Source organism: Sinocyclocheilus grahami, unplaced genomic scaffold (genome assembly GCF_001515645.1).
Source record: "Sinocyclocheilus grahami isolate Dianchi unplaced genomic scaffold, SAMN03320097.WGS_v1.1 scaffold95.1, whole genome shotgun sequence".
Lineage (NCBI taxonomy): Eukaryota > Metazoa > Chordata > Actinopteri > Cypriniformes > Cyprinidae > Sinocyclocheilus > Sinocyclocheilus grahami.
In genome coordinates, this window is record NW_015505274.1 from 1,654,814 (window position 1) to 1,677,089 (window position 22,276).

The 22,276-nt window shown below is 38.9% G+C and overlaps 1 protein-coding gene across 4 annotated transcripts in view; it reads right to left on the reverse strand.

Moving 5' to 3' along the window:
- Positions 1–22,276, reverse strand: part of abr (ABR activator of RhoGEF and GTPase) — a 204,014-nt gene that overhangs the window by 73,467 nt on the left and 108,271 nt on the right. For all 4 annotated transcript variants that reach the window (XM_016275538.1, XM_016275539.1, XM_016275541.1 and 1 more), the window contains 6 exons: positions 14,429–14,536; positions 12,945–13,005; positions 6,079–6,131; positions 4,945–5,085; positions 2,078–2,199; positions 1,045–1,213 (listed from right to left, as the gene is read on the reverse strand). In XM_016275538.1, the coding sequence (XP_016131024.1) occupies positions 1,045–1,213; positions 2,078–2,199; positions 4,945–5,085; positions 6,079–6,131; positions 12,945–13,005; positions 14,429–14,536 (654 nt within the window). The remainder of the gene's footprint in view (positions 1–1,044; positions 1,214–2,077; positions 2,200–4,944; positions 5,086–6,078; positions 6,132–12,944; positions 13,006–14,428; positions 14,537–22,276) is intronic.

Here is a 22,276-nt window from a genome sequence, read left to right on the forward strand (position 1 = left end):
CAAACCAAACTTTATGCTAACTATTATCATTTTGACGATAGTGATCCCTACAGAAGTATGAAATTAATACCAATTTTAATGTTTTTTTTTAAAACGTCTCTTATGTTCATCTCTAAATTTTGTAACTATGTGGCCAAAAACAGAAAGGGAGTGAGAAGTTTGTTTGTGAAGTCAATTCAAAGGATATTTTGTCTTTATGCTTGTAACACTGTGTTTGTGTGTCTGTAAGTTTCCATTAAGGCCGACGCTATCAGCCTATCATTGTGTGTGTATAAGTTTTTACTGGAAACGATGTTATCAGGCCTCCACGGCTAATTAAAGACTTCAGCGCCCCACTGCTCAGTCCGTTAGAGTGTTCGTGTCGACGTTATATTATATTTTGACACAATGTAATGGGCTACATGACTGCGATGCAGTAATCGCTCTGAGCAGAAGGAACTCTCAGAAGAGACACCAGGAGCGAGTGCTCTCAGAGGGGAACATGTTCGATTCTCTCAGTGTCAGCTAACAAAAACAAACTCACACACACAGTGGAGTAACCCACGTTACTGAGAGGCGGGGTGTCACCTTTCCTCTGCATGTGAGGCACTGCCTCGCTGTCCTGTGCTGACCTCGGCTGAACAATGGAAGCAGGAGGTCTAAGATCTGTCTCTGTCTAAATGTAAACTGTACTATCACAGTGACTGCTTCAGCAATAACAAACATCAGTAAACAAACCATAAAACCCACTTTCTCCCTCATTCCAAACAGGGGCCTAGAAAGCAATGCATCAGAGAGTCTAACATGATTTAAGATTGAAAAAGACTGATAATTAAGTGAAGAACTACATAGTTCTTTGTAGAAGAAAAAGGACTTTAGATTTTTTAAATGTTCTCTGAGAGAACGTTTAAAAATGAGCTCTGAAAGATTCTTTAGGATACCAAAAATTGTTATTTTATGGCATCGCTGTAAATAAAACCTTTTTGGGACCTTTATTTTTTTTAGAGTGCAGACAAAAACATAGAACAAAACCCATTACTTGTATAGTTATATACACAACATTACCTTCTCTTTCTGGATCTCGCTTTTGATGGAGGAGATCTTGATCTTCATCTCCTCAATCTCGTGCTCAGGGAGCGTCTGGATGTGAGGGAGAGAATCCGAGTCATCCAGAGTCTGAAAGCTCAGATCAGCCAGAGGGATGTACCATTTACACTCATACTGCTGGTGCCTCCTGACAAACATAGAAAAACATATTTAAATGTCAAATAGGAGCATAATTTATTGTGCTTTTTTATTGCTGTAATTCTTATAATCACACTAAATTAAATTGACAACTTTAGTATATTTATATATTAAGCACATCATTTGAGTGCATTAAGTGTAAATATGTTTCTGCTCACATTCACACAAACACATGCCTCATGATGTCTTTCTCTTCCTGTCCTGACAGGAAATGCCCTTGTGCAGACTGATGTAACCAATTAAGCACATTCTAGTATGTAGAGTATACACACACTTTACACACATGCCTCAGGGATCAAAATGTGTTTCCACTGTCAAAATGCACGATAATGCACTCTTATTATGAGATAATTATGATGCCCAGCATGGCTTTGCAGGGAAATATAATCTGCTCATCATCATGCATAACAACCAATTAAAATCATCTCCTACCTAATTCAGTCTGATTAAGATGATGAATACTTTACAGTCTCTGTCAGTCATGAGAACTGAATTCCCAGAACTGAATGTCTCATAATGCCAAGCATATGAGGCAGAGTAGATTACATATAGTAAATTAAATAAAAAAAAAGATTGGCATTCAGTATACACATTATATGTGCGTTATTCTTCTGGGAAGGCTGTAGTTACAGAAACACAGAGCTGCATCAGGATAACGGCAGCTATCAATCAATATTACGGTGTCTTTGGCATCGTAACCATGACAACAAAATGAGGTTGGACCTTTGTAAATCAAAACACTTCATCTACTGACACCAAGCATACAGCGGCCTGTAGAGTGATGTATGCATGAGTGGCTAAAACATAAAATAAGAGAGAAAGTGAGATTGTGTTTGAGTGTCCATGTTCATACCCAACTGCGGTCTTTTTCATCTTGGCACAGAGCAGAAGGTCTGTGAAGAGGAAGGCATGACGGAGTTTACGCGTCCCCTCCGACATCTCCACCAGGAAGCCATCCTTCACCAGCTGACGTACCTGCCAGAGACATAAACACCCACCGTTACTTCCTGTAGACTCATCAGAGCAGAAACACACAGAACATGTGCGCTTTCGGAAAACCGAGGGGCGACAAAGGTCATGGGCCTGCCTGCAGTCACACAATTCATCACTGACACTGTACAGCTTGATCATAAAAAGTGCTGACACTCAAACGTCAAATATTTATTTGAAATAAGTATGATGAAGAAAAGTGAGGGTGAGATTAAGTTAACACATAAATGCAGCTGATCCACTCATACTCTCATGTAGTGGTCGACCGATATGGGTTTTTTGACAGCCGATGCCAATGCCGATATCTTGGAAAACGGGGTGGCCGATGGCCGATATAAAGCTGATATAATTGTATTTACTTTAATTAATATTTAAGAAATTTGAAATCATTTGAAAATGGATTAAAAATAATTGTGTAAAATAAACATACTTATACTTTAGAAGACAAAGCATTTTTCACAAATAAATATTTAATAAAAATCTAATTGAATAGGAAGTAAACACAAAGTTTGTGTGCATTGGGAATCATATATATATATATATATATATATATATATATATATTTATTTTTTTAAATAAAGCCAAGGTAACACTCATTTTACATACAGCACACCATGAAATGACATGAATATGACAGTGGGCAAATGCATAAAGCGCAGCATAATTTTAAATCACGAGTTTAGTTTGTCGATCGCGCGTCTCCAGTCAAGCTGAACTCTCCTCCTGTCCGTATTCAATTTGCATGGACCGACCGTCACGCAGAGAACACGCGATCATGCAGGATACAAATGCTCACTTCACAAGATCTGCAAGGTTTGTGAAATTAAATGTTCATTATTCATTCAAAGATTTGTTTAAATGATATTAATGCGTATTTGCTGAATACTGACGGCAAACGTGAAAGTATTATAATGTTTGCCTTTCTATTACTAATAATATTAAAGCAATCATTATAATACTTTTTGCATACATTTTAATTCATTTGTTTAACAGTTCTATCTGATTATTAGATAGAACTGAACGACGACAGCAAACAAGAGGGAGAATGTGAGCACTGTGTGTTCAGGTGCTGCAATCTCAGCGCCGTCAAAATAAAAATCCGCCACGCCATCAAAATAAAAGTCCTGCCTCGAACACATCGGCCAAACAGAAAAACTTATCGGCCGATGCCGATATTTGAAAAATGGCAAATATGCATTTATGTCACCACACTACTCTCATGTGCTCATCAGCAAGATAAGCTCATCAAACAGTCACAGTTAGAGGTCAGGAGCATTTATGAAAACAGATAAAAATGTCAAACAAAAGAGAATTTGAAGAATTTATGCTTGAAAATGAACACATTGTGGTTTGTTAAAGTAAATTATTACAGTTAGGGGTGTGGCAATATACTGGTATTGGCAATAATGTTAATACTCCACAAACTGTATAATTTTGTAAATAATGCAGCTCCAATAATGTGGTTAACACTTAGTAGGTGGCGGTATTGCACCTGTTTGCCACCAATCATAAAAAGAAAAAAGAAGCAGTATGTAGCTACTACCACAGATATATATGCATAGATGCCTCATTAGCGGCTGTTTTATGGGCCACTATATGTAAGCAGTCCACCATATTTGAACGGTCAAAGCCAGTCCGTGAACACTCAAGAACAAGTTGACTGTGTGTCTGCGATCATAGTTATATGCATGTATGAAGCCCCTTTTACCCACTTTTGTACAGTAATGTTTACAAACTCTGCCTCCCTACACTTGCATTTTGAGTGTGATTCATTGGACAAAAAAAAGAGAAAAGACATAATAAAGTTAAAGATGAATTTTAACTGAGAGCAATATTATAATTTTTCATTGCAAAATTTCTATAGCTATATCAATAATATCATAATTGTGAATACTTTTGGCCACAATCTGATAAAAAATTCTGATATTGTGCCAGCCCTTCTTTATTTGATAACATTCCATAACATTCCAAAATGGACCAAAATGTGTTAATAAAAGTCATGTAAGCAAACTGTCTTAATTTTTAGAGGTGTGTTTCCTACAAGCATTGTTTGTCGATGGTCACAAGTTCCGTTGTCACCAATTTAGTTCAAATATTCAGTGTTTCCTGAAACCACAGTTCCAACGAACATTAACAAATAGCATTACAAAGCTGTGTGGTTAGAACTACAGCTTACTACAGCATAACCTGTGGTTATATGAATAGGTTCCTGTTAGTATGACATGTGGACTTAAATAGATCATTATCATGAGAAAAAGCAATGCAGTTCAATCTATATATTTTTTTCCATTTATATACAATTTATTTTTACATCTTTTATATCACTTTAAGCAAAACAGCAGAGAACAAAAATAACAAAGTAGTCCCTAGACGTTATGTTCATTATTTACAGCAGCATTGTATGTATGTACTGTATGTTTACATGTACATACAGTACATACATACAATATTAATTGAAAGTGAACCACCTTCTGTTGTCCATGTAAATGAGCGCGTGTTCATAAATGCTTACACAAACCGAAACTTAGAAAGAAAACAAACCAGGTGCCAAATCTAAAGTTATTAATAAAGTAGGTGTGAAAACACTCTTATAAAGGCACTGCTCAACCAACTGCCTTAAAAAGGCCTCATTCTATAATTTTGCATTTACAGTAGAGGACTGTTTATGTAAAATACAGTATACTGTATACTCCTCCTCTGTCAGTCACACAAACACACAGAGTCACACACCTCTCCCTTCGGTGTGGTCACGGCAGTTCTGCGTGGGTCAATCTCTTCATTGATGCTGGATAGGAAGTTCTGGGATATTCTCAGAGCATCCTGCAGTAGTGGGAAGTCTGGGTGATCCTTAGGAGTGTGTTTCAACAAGTCCTGAAAAAATAAAACAGGCAACATACCTGAGCTTTATGTTTATTCTTTAAGTGATAATCCAACTATTTAAATAAAAAAGATAAATCGACACTACTGTTAAAAGACTGAATTTATTTCAAATATATATCAAAATGCAGTAAAGCAGCAATATTGTAAAATATTACTATAATTTCAAGTAGCTATTTTCTATTTTAATGTATTTTAAAATGTTAATTATTCCTGTGAAAGCAAAGCTGAATTTTCAGTAGCCATCACAGCCTTCACTGTCACATGATCAAAAATCCTTCTAATATGCTGATTTGGTGCTCAAGAAATATTTATTATTATCAATGTTGAAAACAGTTGTGCTGCTTAATTTGTGTTGCTTAATTTATAAAAAAAAAAATTTTTTTCACGATTCTTTAAAGAATCAACAAGAACAGTATTAATTTGAAATAAAAATAATTTGTCACTTGTCATCAAATTAATGTTTTTTCCCCCAAAAAAATAATGATAGTGTATTAGTGAATTTTCAACTAACGTATTGGCAGCATTTGTATCCATTTTCAAAGGTTTCATGCGGGTTTTACATGTTTTGATTATATATTTTTGGTAGAAACCACCTACTACTGACATCTGGGTTTATAATGACCTTAAGATCCATAAAGAAAAGCAAATTTGACATGTTGATACTGGTATTTTAAAGGATAGGACAAGTAGAATTTGGTAGTCTGAATGCCTCCTTATGGCATAGAACACTCTTCTTTTTGATTGACGGCAACCAAATCTCTACTGGGTTTGATTAACCTAATTGAACTGTAACACTCATACAGTACAAATAGAGATTTACTAAAAATAAATTGCAACCTCAGTTATGCTTGAAATAATGTCAGGCTGAGTATGAATTTGCGATGTCAGGAAAATAATAGCCTGTGCATTTGCCTTAGTAAAGGTGACCTTACTGTTTTAAACTTGACTACATGTAATCCATATATGTATATTTTAGAGACTCACATGCAAGACCAGAGTGCTGCGAGTGACACGGTCAATAGGTTTGTAGAGGAGAGCTGCAAAGACAAACATTAAAGAATAAAAAGAGTGATCATAAGTTATGAAATATCCTTTTATGCAGTAAAATATTAACTCACAAAACACTCATACTTCCAATCATACAAAAGCTCCAAATGCCAAACAAACCCAAAGAGAGAGAGAGAAAAAAAAATGAAGAAATAGCCTTTCCTAAACTCTATTACACAGCTGACTGAGCAGCCAGACACTACGGATAATAGCAGCATCTCTGAGCACTTCACAAACATGAATATCTAGGACAAATGAATGCAAACACTGAGAGAAGGCTCTCTGTAAATCCACACACTCTCAATAAGCTGACAGATTGAGAGAAGGAAATGCATATCTGTCAGCTCACAGCATCATGGCCTCCCTCTAGCCATATCTGTGATTCTGAACACTGCAGTGGTATATGAACACTCATACCACATATCCTACCTAGACCAAGCTCTTGCTATTCTGTTCTGTTTATCCACTTTATTTTGTAAAGCAGAAGCAACCTATTTTCTTTAAATGTGCGGGACTTCCAATTCATTAGCTGCTATAGGTAAACTTCTAACTAAAATAATAACAAAGAGCCATTAATGGTAAAACTATTTGTGCTACAAACCAGAGTGTCCGTGATTAGTATAATACATTAAAACAAAATTAGCAGCATAACAGACTGTTTTTGTACAGCTAAAACAACTGGATGTGGATGACAAAAGCAGCTTTGCACATTCAAGTTACAAATGGCTCTTATGCTCTTACATTAAAAATAAGAAATCAATAGTCTTTAATCATTTCAGTTGTTTTTATTGTAAAAGTCGTCCGTTTTCTTAATCCCACTCCCGTTGAATCTCTGACCATTGCCGCCTGTGTTTCACTCCCGCGATTTTCGTGTCCACTCCTTTAAACATTCTAATATTGTATATAATTTTGGCACATCAGGGAGCCGCTCTCAGGATGCGGTGTATTTACACATTTTTGAATGAGTGTTTGCGCTGTTTACTTTCATGTTTGATTTCGCGATCACACGCACTCTGTGTAAAGGGAGCAAGCACATCTTACAAGACCAGATATTTGTCAATGGGCTCAGAATCTGTTGAGCAGCAAATACTCCAGCATGGTCTTGACAGTCATCTCTCCTTATTCTCGACCTGTGATCAGTCAAAGCTGACTCCTGCAGCTCTTCTTGGATGCAGGGTTGCCAAGTCTGCGTTTTTTTCCACAGAATTGGGCTACTTTTAAACTGTTGCCATGGGCTGATATTCCCAAGTGGGTTAAAGGTTTGAAATATTGCATAAATTACATTTGACTGAAATGCTTGTATTGAAACATTTTGCATTCTACCTATGATAAAACTTTCAAGGACTTCTACATTAACTGTTCCCTCCTGGTGGAATGACCTGCCCAGCTCAATCCAAGCAGCTGAGTCCTTAATATTTTCAAGAAACGGCTGAAAACACATCTCTTTCATCTTCATTTGACCCTCTAGCACTCTCTATTATAATGCTAGTTCTAATTTTATCTGCTTGTTTTTTTTAATTAAAAAACTTGATCCTCTAACATTTGCACTCTCTATTCTATTTCTATTCTAACTACTTGTTTTATTTATAAAGAAAAAAGAGCCTCTAACGCTAGCATTCTCTATTCTTTCTCTGTTCTTTAATAAGAATCGGTTCAAGCACCGTTTAGGCACCGGAACCGTTTTAAAAGTATCGATTTGGCACCGGTATCGAAAAAAACCCAAACGATACCCAACCCTACTGCAGATATGTCTTTTGCTGCTTTAAATGTACAAGCTCTTTAAAGTCAGATGGATTCTGAATGGCTGTCAATGTTTTTATTGTTTATCAGCTGTGAAACGAAAGTGATTCCAACGATATTGTTCTGCTTCCATTTGCCGCTTATCAAGGTCAGACTATTGTTTTCCAAGAAGTACCATGTACACACAAGGAGCACTGCTACACAGTTTTAAAAATACTATACTGACACACACAGTCAAATAAGGGTCTCCTGTGAGCAATGTTCAGGAAAGAGCTTTGTCTCTCATTTCTTTGACAGCACTAGTGGGAGAATTCTGCACATGCACATCTTCGTCAACTGACAGGGTTACAGTGGGTCCTGTGGTGGTCCTGCTGTCTTTCACTCTAATGGATGACGATTCCCAGCAGTCCCTTCTCACTCACGCTCAATTCATCTAATTACAGAATCACATTGCAACAGAACAGAGCTCTCTGACAGCGCATATTTCCCATGAGCCTCTGCATCGCTGATGTATTACAGTAGAGAAAGAAAAAATTTGAGTAGGAGAACAGAGGAGTGAGGTGAACAAGTAGATTTACAAGGGGAAACTACAGCGTCATTCATCAATTAAGATATAAAAGGAGTAATCAGTCTTGTCTCTCTCATGCCAGTGTTCATTTGCATTAGCATTTACAGGGCTTTATCAGCATTTTTTTCTATGGTGGTTTTGGGGCAAAATCTGTGGAATTTTGCTTGTCCATGCAAAACTCGTCGCCACAATGTTTGGGAGGTTGGAACGGTGCTGTGGTTCTCAGATGTTCTGAGAGAGTGTTAGCGTTTTGCTGAGTTGTTTAGGTGTTTGTCTGGGTGGTTGCTAGAAAGATGCCAGTGTGTTCTTTGTGGTCGCTAGAGCATTGCTAGGTGGTTGCTATGGGATACAATGTTCAGGATGGCCACGAGTAAGTTGCTAAGGTGTTCTTTGTGGTAACTATGGTGTTGTTGGCTGGTTGCTAGGGCATTGCTAGTTGGTTGCTATGAGTTATGGGATTCTGGGTGGTAGCTATGGCATTTCTAAATTGTTGCTATGGGTTATGGTGTTCTAAGCCATCACTAGGCAGTTGCAAGGATGTTCTTTGTGGTTGCTATAGTGCTGTTAGGTGGTTGCTATGGCATTGCTAGGTGGTTGCTATAAGTTATAGTGTTCTGAGTGGTCACTAGGCAGTTGCTAGGGTGTTCTTTGTGGTTGTTACAGTATGCTAGTTGGTTGCTAGGGCATTTCTAGGCAGTTGCTATGAGTTGTGGTGTGCTGGGCAGTTGCTATGGCATTACTAGGTGGTTGCTATGAGTTATGATGTTCTGAGTGTTCACTACAGAGTTGCTAGGGTGCTCTTTGTGGTTGTTACAGTGTGCTAGCCAGGTGGTTGCTATGGTGTTCACTAGGTCACTTGGCAGTTGGTATGGTTTTCTGTGTGGTTGCTACAGTGTTGCTAGTTGGTTGCTAGGGCATTGTTAGGTTGTTGCTATGAGTTATGGTATGCTCAGTGGTTGCTAAGGCATTGCCAGGTGGTTACTATGGGTTATCGTGTTGTGGGGGTTACCTAAGCAGTTAATACTGTTACAGTTACTATAGTTACTATAGTGTTGCTAGATTGCTTCTGGACATTGCTAGGGTAATCTTTGTGGATGCTACAGTGTTGCAATGGTTGTTGTAACTTGTGGTGTTCTGGGTGGTTGCTATAGTGCATTGCTATGGGTTTTGGAGTCCTGGGTGTTAGGAAGGCAGTTGCTATTGTGTTCTTCATGATTTTTTCTAATTGACGTTGTTACAGCATTGCTACATGGTTTCTAGGGCATTGCTAGGGAGTTCTTTGTGGATGTAGCCAGTGGATTCTAGCTCATTCCATCTCACAAATCCTGACCAATCACAGCTGATTGGATCTGAAAGGGAACCAATCAGGACAGCATTTCCCAAAAGCATCTTTAGCCTAAGTAGCATTGGCACCAGTGCTCTCTATGAACTACTTAGACTAACAATGCTTTAGAGAAAAGCAGCCCAGGACAGTTGCTTTAGGTTATGACATCCAATCACAACCTTGAAGCACATCTCAGCACAGACACTTGCATACTAATTTGAGTTCAAGATGCCCTTCACACACAGTCACAGAATAAACCCCTCTAGATCAATAGAGCTACTGATTTCCCATAAATTCATCCCGCTGGACAGAGAAAAAGAGGACCAGAGTTTAATATTCGTCAGAAACAAAAAATATAAGAGAAATAGAGCAGCAGGTGATGGAGTGATTACAAGAGGTACCGTAGACACCCATAGGCAGCGTGTGTATATTTTTGTCTCTGTGTCCGTGGGCTAGTTGTCGAGGGCACACAGCACAGCATTGTGAGATTAATCAACGAATTGGATCACTTTCAATCTCTGATTATAACAGATGACAGATTACACACTTTGCAAGGCCCTTCCATTATGGCAACATACAAAAATGTTCACTTATAATAGTCATTAAAATATACTGGTTAAAGTATATACAAAGTATAAAGCAGAATGGAGGGCATCTCTTTAATGAAAAAGAGTTTTAATTCATATGCAACTTTCATAAATGAGGGAAATTATATTAGGTTCTGAGTCAGACTTCCAACTTTTAACTCAGCAAAACGTCTTCCTATTTCCATATTTTCTCAAACCACCCACACATACATGATTACAAAGCACTGCGAGTTGAGTGTCACTGGGAGATGATTTAATCTAAATGTCACTGTTATGAGTCTAACAACATAACTAGCTCTAGAAGAGGAAAACAAATATTGCAAAAAAACTGCTGTGGGCTGATACCATGTGAGTCATGCTCACACAAGACAAATATTAAACATTAAAAAAACTAATTTTTTTGTTGACGAATGTTATATTGCAATCGATCTGATTACAACAGTGTGTGCCTGTTTAGTGTCACACTTCTTACATTTTCTCTTGGGTTTCTTTTGCTCCATTTCATCCCTTGTTTACACTCTGACACAGATTTGGATCAACTCTTGAAGGGGCTGATTACATCTGAATGTCTATAATTTGGCAGCAAAAAAATTTATTGCATGAGAGAGAAAGTGCACGGGAGAATTTTGATCAATTCTTTGATGTTTGTTCCAATCTTTCTATATTGTTATTCCTCTGTCTACACCACTCGTGCACTTTAATGTCTACCTTTATCTGTCTATCATCTATCATCACTGTGGTGACTGCATTGTGGGGGATAATCCTCCAGTCACCTTGGGGTGGAAGGAGGAACTTCAAAGGAGTAAATGCATACAAACGACACATATACACATGAATGAATGTCCATAAAGCAACACATTGAAAGTCAGATGGCAGTCTGTTATCATTCACTACAGTGTTGCTCAACTAGTTTTTACACTGGTAATTAACACCAAAAATTGTTTATCATACTAACTGTATAGAAAAATGTCTTTAAAATAAACAATTTAGTACATGTTTAATACTATGCTAAATGAGTAACATACGTTTAAACAGGAAGGTTAAACATACTAAATATGCCTGTTGAATTGTAGTAATTCAATACACCACAAAAAGAAAAGAAAAAAAAAAGTTGGCGCAAACCATGTTTATCCTCACTGCAACGAGTCCCATTTTTATTTTCATCTTATGTTGTTTCGTAGAGTTTGGACATGCAGTCTTCAATGATGTGTGTCTGTCAACACCAAAATATATGGGATAAAATGATAAAAATAAAGCATTTTCTCTTACCTTTTAAAAATTAATATCTATGTACTATTCATGCTTACAGTACTGTATACGGTTAGTTGCAGTTTATCATTTGCATTTAACACGTTTTTTTCTCTGCATTACCATATTATAAATAGATATGAAAATTATATGAGAATTGGATAGGCAGTTCCGGTTGTTCATTTGGAAAAAAAAATGTTACAGTATTCCTGCTTGGTTTCAAACCCATTCGAATCTTTCCACGTGGAACTTGGAATCTGTCCAACACTCTGTCAGAGCTTTGTCTAATGCATATTAAAGCAACAAGTTATGAGACGTTGTGCTATATTATGAATACAGTCATAGCTAAAGGGCATTATCAGGAACAACACGAAAAATTGAAGACATCAATTTTCATAAGACATTATTTTATGCTTATATATTTTGTATCATCATCCAACTGATGGTCCCTGACATGTGAACTAGGATTAATAACTGATCCCTATGTGTGCTATGCAGTCATATATGGTACACAGTGTGTTGTTGTTACTACATTGCATATTTTATCACAGCTAGAATGCAATATTGACCAATTTAGAAGCTACAATCGTAATTATCTGTTTTATAAGTGCCATTATGCTTGAGGACTTACAACTGCAATGAAATATCAGAGCACATGCAGAATTACAAGACTTCCTACTGCACTGAAATTAGATCAGACCTGTTTACAAGCAGAACTCTAGAAGCTCTAGAATGGTTCGATCTTCTGATCAGAAACCATGGACACAAAACAAATTCTTAAACCAAACCGCACAACAATCAAAAATTGAAACTCATCCAGACTAGCAAAGCATTAAAATGCAATATAGTTACCATAGGTGCAGTTACAACACAACCGGAGAACCAGCAGAACCTCCATGACAAACTTCCACCGATCCTGCAGTCTTCTCTAACTGCTCTCTCACTACTTCCTTCTCATTCTGCACCCCCCTTTTATCCATCCCTCACAAACACCACCAAGACAGCGAGAGAGAGAGAGAGAGAGAGAGAGAGAGAGAGACTCACACTCCTGCTCTCCAAAACACTCAGAATGAGCAAGCATGCACGCACTCTTCCTCACACTCACACACATTTGAGTTGTGAATGCTGCATACTGCATTAACAAGTAGGAAGATGCAGAGCTTAACTCATTCTTAAAGAGACACTGCTCACAGTTCACTCTTTCATTTATAACCATCAACTCTCTCAATGAACTGCCAATCGACACATCAGCTCACATTCTACCGGATTCAGGCTCTGTAAATGCAGATCACTCATGCATGTCACACACATCACTGATCAACAGATACACTCTTACCCTCCATGGTGGCAGTTGTGGTGCAGTCCTTGGATTCTTTAGGACCTTTAACTTTCAGATTCTGTTAACAGAGAAGATGCTCACTATAAATATACACAGATACAAGCACACATACAGAGCTCATGTCTGGCTGAGGCAGCAGAATGTGACGCATACTTCCTGTATGGAATAATGAAGAGAAATGTGATGCGGAAGGCTTCTTGTGCATGTGTGTGTATGAGTAAATGCACCAAGCTGATGATGATTATAACTAGATGTACAGTAAGTCATGTAAATGCCTTGCAATAGTGTTGCTATGCGGTTTCTAAGATGTCCTGAGTAGTTTTAGCTCGTTGCTATGCGGTTGCTATGGTGTTGGAAGGTCAAAAGAGTACACCCCCCACAGTATATTGGGGGGTTTAGATATGGCTGGGTGGTTCCAATGTAAGTATATGGGATTTCTTCCCATTTTATCATCTGCCAAACAAGGTCTGAGGCATCAAAATAAGATGTAGATGCAGAACAAGATGTGAGCATGTTTAATAGTTATGTTTGGGGGTATGTTTAAATAAGTATGAGAAATAGTAATAGTGAAAAAAACACCACTAATATTGTAATGGATGTGTTACGTGTATATAATAGATATAAAAACTGAAAGTTTTAACAAGCTTTTGCTCTCTGTTGTTAAATATGCTGTTAAAAAATATCACACCTTGCAACGTTTAATCAGCGTTTATTATATAATGTATGAATTAATCCATTCTTTTTCAAACGTTTAACAAATGTTTATATGCAATTGTGACAAAGCAATTCTTTTCAGAAAACCAGCATTCAAAAACATGTTTTCTTAATGCCAAAAGTTGTACATTAATGGGGATGCCACCAAAATGAATACAAATGCCCCCAAAATTCATAGATATGGGGCAAAAAAGCCCTGTGGTGTTTTTTTAACTGAATATTAATATTAAGTTACATTTTAGACACATTGAAAATATTGTCTGTTTTGATCTATTTCACCAACGAAAATAGTTACTAACTAATTCACAGTAGAACCATTGTTCATCTCCAAGGAATACACAGTGGTTTTATTACTAAATGAATCTGCATTTTTGAACAAATCAGTTGAGTAAACGATTCAATGACACATTAATAAAGACAGTCACATGCTTAGTTCCTGAATGAATCAACCATTTTGAACAAATTTGTTGAGTCAAAGACTCACTAATACAGTAACTTGGCGCCACTTACCGGCAGTTTGAGTTTCATATTTAAAAGTAATCTATCATCTATTTTTTACCCATCATTTCATATTTCTATATTAAAAATATCAGATATAGTTTTTAATCTACATTGGGGAACATTCAATACTGATCAATGACTGGACAATGGCCAATTCCTGATCATTTCAAACATTAGCTCCACCTCATCAGTAGTATGTAGTATGTACTGTAGACAGTAATGATCTGGGCCTATAGTGTCAGGTGGTAGGAGGTAGCTGAGCTCACCTCAGAGATCTTCTGAAACTGGCTGTTGGCCAGGCTGCATTTCTCTGCTGTCTCCACTGCGACTTTATAGTTGTCCACAAAGGCTTTGTACACACCGAGCTGACTGGCCTAAGAAACAAGGAGAGGAAACATGTTCAATTCAATATAAACACAGACAGAGAGAGAAAGGTGATGGTACAGGAAAACCACACAGAAGAGGAGTAAAAGAATGGAAGAACTAGAAGCTGGAGACACAGAGGGATGAAAGAGACTGAAAAATGGCAATGCTGAAACATTCATTTCATCTGTAGACCTCTTGGAACATTCATCAAAGTGTGTTCACAGTGGATGCTTTCTGCTGAAGCGAGTTCATCCTCGAGATAAGATACAAGATACAGACAACAGAGCTTCTACTGAGAGCTCTGGAGACCGAAAGACAGAGAAGTGAAGTTTAAAGCAGGCTTTATCACACCATTTCAGATCTCTTGCTGTAATAACAGTCAGAGGAACATGAAGAACTATTATGATACCCATACAGAGTGAACCACAACCATCTTGGGGCCTGCTATTAAAGCTCAAAGTGTGTCATATCTTCGGCACCAGCATCATCAAAAGGAACTGCACATAAAATGGCTGTTTACGCAATGTTTTCCCAAACACTTCCCCCCATCTGCATTGGTTCAGCAAAGAGGTAGTCTTGACCCAAACTCTCACCATTGGTTCAGCCAATGTTGCCATGTCAGGCTGCTCGGGATGCTCAAACAGAGAGATGTTTTGATGTTAACCAGCCAAAATTGAACTGCATTTCAAAACCAGATGTCTGCAAGCTGATAGCAGAATTATGAGACTTGTCATTTTAATACTGTTTCAGGAGCTCTCTTACCAAGCATTGTGTGCCGGGTTCTTCAGGCCCAGATTAACACAGTGTAGTGCCCTAGGGTGACCACAGTGGAAGTGCCCCCCCCGTAGCAGTGTAGTGTCTCTGCCAGCAGCAGCAGTAGCGAGCGCAAGAAGAGAGAAATGCATCTTTACGGATTAATGAAAGAGCTTTTGTTTTCGATTTTAATTATTTCGTTAAAGTAGTGGTTTAATGCTTTCTATAGATATATTTATCATGTCTGTGAGGCATGTATTCACTGAGTTTCGGTTAATTTTTGTGAAGCCTTTTCAAGACCCAGACGACAGAAAGCGCATCATGTTTGTTTTCTTTTTTACATAAAAGCACAAAATTTTGTTGATATTGTGAGTGCACACAAATAAAAGTAGACCCTTTACAGTTCCAAATGATGTATTACTCTTACCTTTATGAGCAAACATGACGGCGTATTTTAAGTGGTTTCCACTGTTACAAGTGATCACGCCGGCGACTCCATGTCCTGCAGAGCGCGCTTCAGCTTCCACCCCCCTGCACGACTGGATATGCGCCTAATAAGGCATTTATCTAGGTGAATTTATCATTTTATCTCTTGTTTTGTTGACTGTGTGGAGACGTGCTGATATCGCGTTTGGTCTCATTCTGTATTGTGTATCTTGTCAGTGTCTGCGCTTGCTTGGCCATATGTTGTGGAAAAAATAAGGAAAGTGTGTTCAAGCGCCAGCAGAAAACAGTGTAAAGAAATACTTTTTGAGAGAAGCAGTCTTTATCAGCAGAAGATAAAAGCAGCTCGTAAGTGTATTTACTTGTCTCATTAGTATTTAGTGCAGTTGTCGTTGCTAGGAAAAGTATCGCTTTTTATTTCTCCTCTTTCCTACTACTTGTTTCACTTCTGTTTCAGTTTTTATAACCATTTCTTACTATGTGTAAATAAGTTGTTGTTTTTTAGCATGCAAGTTTGGCAGTGTTATTTTTTAGGATTACTGATAATAAATAAATCTAGGTTAAACTTTAAACTAACATTGTGATATATACTTGAACTGTTTTATATCTATAGATTTTATTTTAGGCGAGTCGAAATGACTTGAGAAGTCTAAATTGATCCAGTAGACTATGATCAACTCACTGTCATCATATTATATACGAAACGAAATATAATAACTTTGCCATTACATACAAAACTTAACTATTTTAATAGATAAAACCGTAATAGCCTATAAGCTGTTTTGGGAGAAGGGGAAAAAAAGATGGGTTCGGGTCGGACTCGGGCCGAGAATTCTGATAACGGACAAGGGCCGGGCTAGGGCATATATTTGAGGCCTGTATAGGGCTCTAGGATTGAATAGCCAGCAGGGAGAGTGCAGGCAGATGCTTCTGTCTCATGGTTGTCCTGAGTTCATTCTTCACTCTTTTAAGTTGAGAGAAGGATCTCTCGCCCTCGCCCCCCCAATCCTGTCTATGGATAATCCGGCCCTGGGGTTCTTGGCTTTTTTTTTTCTGCCCTGACAATGTGGAAATATTACAAAGACTAGTTTCCTTTCAAACTAAAGTAATGTTTTTTATCACCCAAAAAGTAAATTAATTTGTGAAGTGGTTAATTAATCGTATGAATATATGAGGAATAAAAAACACTATTGATTTGAATACTTTAAAACTCTTCAAAGTCCAAATATATATATATATATATATATATATATATATATATATATATATTTAAAATGTGACAAACATGCAAAAAAAAATAAGAAATCAGGAAGGGGGCCAACACTTTTTCACACCACTGTATTTTTAAAGCTGTAGTTTTCATTTTTCAGATTGGTGGTCAACCGATCCAGTTTTTTTTTTATGGCCGATGTCGATATCTTAGAGAGCAGATTGGCCATTGGCATTTACAGTATAAAGCCGGTTAGCTATTTACACAATTTAATTATTTGATGCAATATTTACAAAAAGAAATGCAAATCATTTTTATTATTATAAATAAATCTATTTATTTCAATCAATAAATGTAAATGAATTTGCAAATAAATAGATTTTTACTTCAGATCCTTAAAAACTTCTTGATTCTGTAATACTTTCATGGCATTTTCTAAAAATAATTAAAAAGTAAACACTGGTCTGCGACCTGCTAAATCACAATCATATATTGTTAAATAAAGACCAGACGATAAATGTTTAATGTGGAATTAAATATTTTGGGCATGGCGATATATTGGTCTACCACTTTTTCAGACTTATAAAAAGGAAAAAGATCTAAGGCGCTGTCATTCAAACTCTGACTTGACCTCTAGCTCTCTCTTCCTGTTGTCTTTTATGACCCATCTTCTCTGTTGTTATCCCTGACTTCTGTAAGGTTATGGACTGCTGTATATTTGTGCCCTGAGGTGAGAACTGCATGATGAGACCCTGTATGCTCAAACTCCATCCCAGCATGCTCCTCTCTCCCGCTGCTCGAGAGAAGTCTGGAACACAACACATCACACAGACATGCCGTCGTTGCCTAGCAACCCCGCATCAAGCGCTCTGACTTTTCACCAAGCGTATCCACAGACGAGCACTAATACGCACGTCACAAAGACGAGGTGAAGAGAGAAACATTTGTGGGAAGAGAAGTCAGAGCTAATGAGTGAGAGAAAGAAAGAAAGAACGAGTAAAGGGTGACTAATAGAGAGAAACTCTGCCTCTAATCCACTCCGTCTGGATTTGCTCATCCTAAACCTTTCCTTCAGTTCAAACACAGAACTTTTTTCTTTTGGTCTCTTTGAAGCCCCGTTCACACTACAAGCGACACGCAACAGCAAAGCGACACACTTCCATTAATTTCAATGGAGAGCTGGCGATTTCCGGTGACACGAGCGACAGTGGCCGTTGGCGACCGGATGGGGCGTGTCCAGCGACGCGACAAAGTTCAGAATCCTTCAACTTTACGCAAATGAAGAGCGACTTTCGGGAGCGACAGCCAATAGGAAAGAAGACGGTAGAGCTCATGTGATCATTCTCCTCTCAGCGCCGTAGATAAACATACGCAATGGAAGAAAGTAGGCTCTGTTTCTCATAAATTTTTCTTTGTATGGACGGATTTAATTTAGATTTAAATTATATTTAGTCTTTTGCCTCCAAAATGTTTGTACTTAGCAGCAAGAAACCTGATTCACTGTCAAGGCAACCAGTATTGAGAACGTCCACTAGCAACCTCATCGCCAGCCCCTGGCGACATGCAGCGACTTCTGTCGCTGCTAGTGTGAACGGGGCTTTAGTCTTAGTCTTTCATGCTTCGTTTCCTCTTCTTTCCAGAGCAATAGGGAGCCTGCAGTGCAAACACAGAGCTTTTTTCTTTTGGTCTCTTTGAAGCCCCGTTCACACTACAAGCGACACGCAACAGCAAAGCGACACACTTCCATTCATTTCAATGGAGAGCTGGCGATTTCCGGTGACACGAGCGACTTCTGTCGCTGCTAGTGTGAACGGGGCTTTAGTCTTAGTCTTTCATGCTTCGTTTCCTCTTCTTTCCAGAGCAATAGGGAGCCTGTAATTACTCCATCTGCTAACTCAACCACTGTCACAATGTTTTACCTGATTCACTGTCAAGGCAACCAGTATTGAGAACGTCCACTAGCAACCTCATCGCCAGCCCCTGGCGACATGCAGCGACTTCTGTCGCTGCTAGTGTGAACGGGGCTTTAGTCTTAGTCTTTCATGCTTCGTTTCCTCTTCTTTCCAGAGCAATAGGGAGCCTGTAATTACTCCATCTGCTAACTCAACCACTGTCACAATGTTTTACTAATCACGTGTGTGTGTGTGTGTGTGTGGAGAAAACTCTTCACAAAAGTCATGTTTCATAACCTCCTGCCATCTGACGTTTGGTTTAGGAGATAAATGTAGTAAATCCTGTAATGATGAGCAGTAATGCATGCTGAGTATGGCCCAACAAAATCCATTCAGAGTGGAATAATGAACTTAACAGCAAAAGATAACGACATACATTTAAGATGCATTCTTTATTGTTTTGTTATTGATTTATAATTATAAAAGCATAATGAATATTGTAGTTATATGTGCTTTTTATTTGAGTGGTTAAGTTTTCTAATGACTGTACTAGTAGTTTCACTATGTATTTTTTATATTGGTACTAACAAATAAAATGAAACTATTAATTCTTGCATTTATTTTGTGATGAACAGAGGACTCAATAATTTTTTTATAATTTTAACTATACTTTTTTTAAACCTTGAATTAAACATTTGAAATCTGCTCAACAATAGTTGTTTAGGCCTTATATAGTTCCCCTAACTGGAAGAGGGAAATTACATTAACAAGTCATGCAGAAAATGCATAATCGTTGAGATACACATCAAATATTGTCAAAAGGCTAAATAATATTGAGATAAATATTGTATATCACTCAGCTTGACTACGTCACCAAAACATCAGAATGATGAGGCCCACTTAACTTTGAACTGTTCTGAAATCACCAATCATTCACATATCCCACGACCCTTAATAAATTATGTTTATGTTAATATTGTGCATAAAGCCTTTAGCTCTGAGTTAGAGTATAATACATTCAGCATATTCAGGGTTCTGTTTAACTTACACTACTGTTCAATAGCCTCATTTTTTAAAATAAATTAATAATTTTATTCAGCAAAGATGCATTAAACTGATGAAAAGCAACAATAAAACACTTGTAATTTCACAAAAGATTTCCATTTCAAATAAATGCTGTTCTTATGAACTTTATATTCATCAAAGAAAAAAAATGGATAACGGTTTCCAAAAATGTTAAGCAGCACAAATGTTTTCAACACTGAAAATAACAAGAAATGTTTCTGGAGTACCAAATCACCAATTTGTAATCGTAATCATTTATAATGTTTTTTTCTGTGACTGTATTTTTGATCAAATAAATGCAGCCTTGGTGAGCATAAGAGATCTTACCCACACCAAACCTTTGAACGGTAGTGTATTTTAAATCTAGATTTCCCCAACATGCAGCAAAGAAAATTAAAAAAATAGATTTACCATAGATTCACAAGAGCACATATGGAATATTTTCATATTATACATTAGTGACATTAAACTAAAAATACATAGAATAAACAACAAAAGATTAATCTAGAGTCTGTCAATGAGACATCAGCAAACCCTAGTCAGCTGTCTACTTAGACAGCTTTATAGCCAACATAGACATGTGGAGTGTCTGTTTCTCCAGTTTCATGCAAAACACACACACACACACACACACACACACGCACACAAACACACACTAAACAGAGCTGAGTGTTTCAATTTCATCTGGCAGTACTTGGGCATCTCCTATATGTTTCTTTCAGTCTCAACAGATGCTCCTTTATCCTTCTGCTCTTATCAAGTGCATTTATACAGTCTGGCAAAGTAGTGCAAGATGCATTCTGTCTTCTAGATATGAGCACACATACAGTACATACCCGTATAAACAGATATTAATATATAATGCAAGAGATGATGGGTTAAACAGTAAAGACTAAATCCAGTGTTCAACTAAAAACCACACTGTGTGACTGTGTAACATCTGTTCCCTTTCAGTCGGTCACTCTCGACGTCACGTCGGATGACCAACGAATTGGGATCTCGCTTAGAGAGACCAATCTACTTCGAGTGTAAACAATTTAGTGTGCGTCTTTTTAAAAACGACGTTGCGTGGCAAACTTGACGTTACGTCTTTGTAAAGACGATGTGGGTCTTGCTATAGACAACGTATCACCCGAGCGTTTCTGGATGCGGTCGTTACCTGGCACTGGGTGATGGTCACGATCGCTGCCTCACGTGCCTGGGCAAGTAGCACACTGAGGTGGCGTTTGTGGATGAGTCATCTTCTCATTACGGGAAGATGATCATCTCGGAGTCATGGGCCAAGCTCCGTTTCCTCAAGGGGCGGAGTTGCGTTGCCTCTGCCTTGATCTAGTTCTCCTTATGGCGGCAGCCAGGGGGGGCTACTTCAGGCAGTAGCGCGGGTGGTCTGAGGCACTCCGCAACCAGTTGAGGTGCCAATGGAACGTGCTTTCTTCCCGGAGGTGCATGAGGTGTTACAAGGGTCCCCCCGGTGGAGTGGTTGGTTGCGATGCAGTTGTGTCCTAATACCACCTCCAACCAGCAGGAAGAACCGGGCCTCCCCTCCCGGGTCTGTAGGTACTCGACTGGCCAGCGATGCTTATACGACCTGTGGAGAAGCTGCCTCCGCCTTACACGCTACTGTGTGAGAACTTCAGACTGAGGCCATCAGGTACATCCTGCCCCGGCGTGCAGCTGCTGCCGTCGCCGAGGGCGGTCCCCTGCCACCGCCCCGCTCCTGCGGCCTCCTGCAAAGCTGCGCCATGCAGTCGGTCGCAGGGCAGCCACCCCGCCCCTTCGAGACCCCCGCCAAACCTGGTGGCAAACGAAAGAGCAAGAGGCCCTGAGACGAGCAACCCAGAGGTGGAGGGACCTGCTCTTCAGTAGATGGTAAGCACACCACTCCCTTCCCCGGAGGAGGGCCGGGTGGAGAATCTTTTCATCTTTTTCCGCCACTGACCTCTCGGTCGGTGGTACCCAAATACTCGACAAAGAGCAATTCCTCTATTTCTGGGTCCCCAGAGGGGACTGGGGGTTGTGGACGATCCAGTGCGTATCACACTTACCCTCCTCTCTCGCCAGTGAGCAGCAGTGGGCGGATCGGGAGGATGAACCAACGGACTACTCACGCACCCTCTGTTCGAACGCAGGTCAGTGTTACACACACCCAGACCCCGCCTCGGACCGGCTACGAGATGCCCGGGCCGGGTCCCTGCGTTCTTTTGCGCTGCCCCACTGCGGGTACGCCTGTAGTTCCATTGATGCCACTAGCGCGGTGTCTGGGAGCCTGGCTAGAGCTACCCAGCCCGTCTCAAGGGCTCTTTTGAACCGTCAGGCTTGGCTATGCGATTCAGTCACCCGGCATCCCCCCAAGTTCAGTGGCATCCGCTTCACAACAGTGAAGG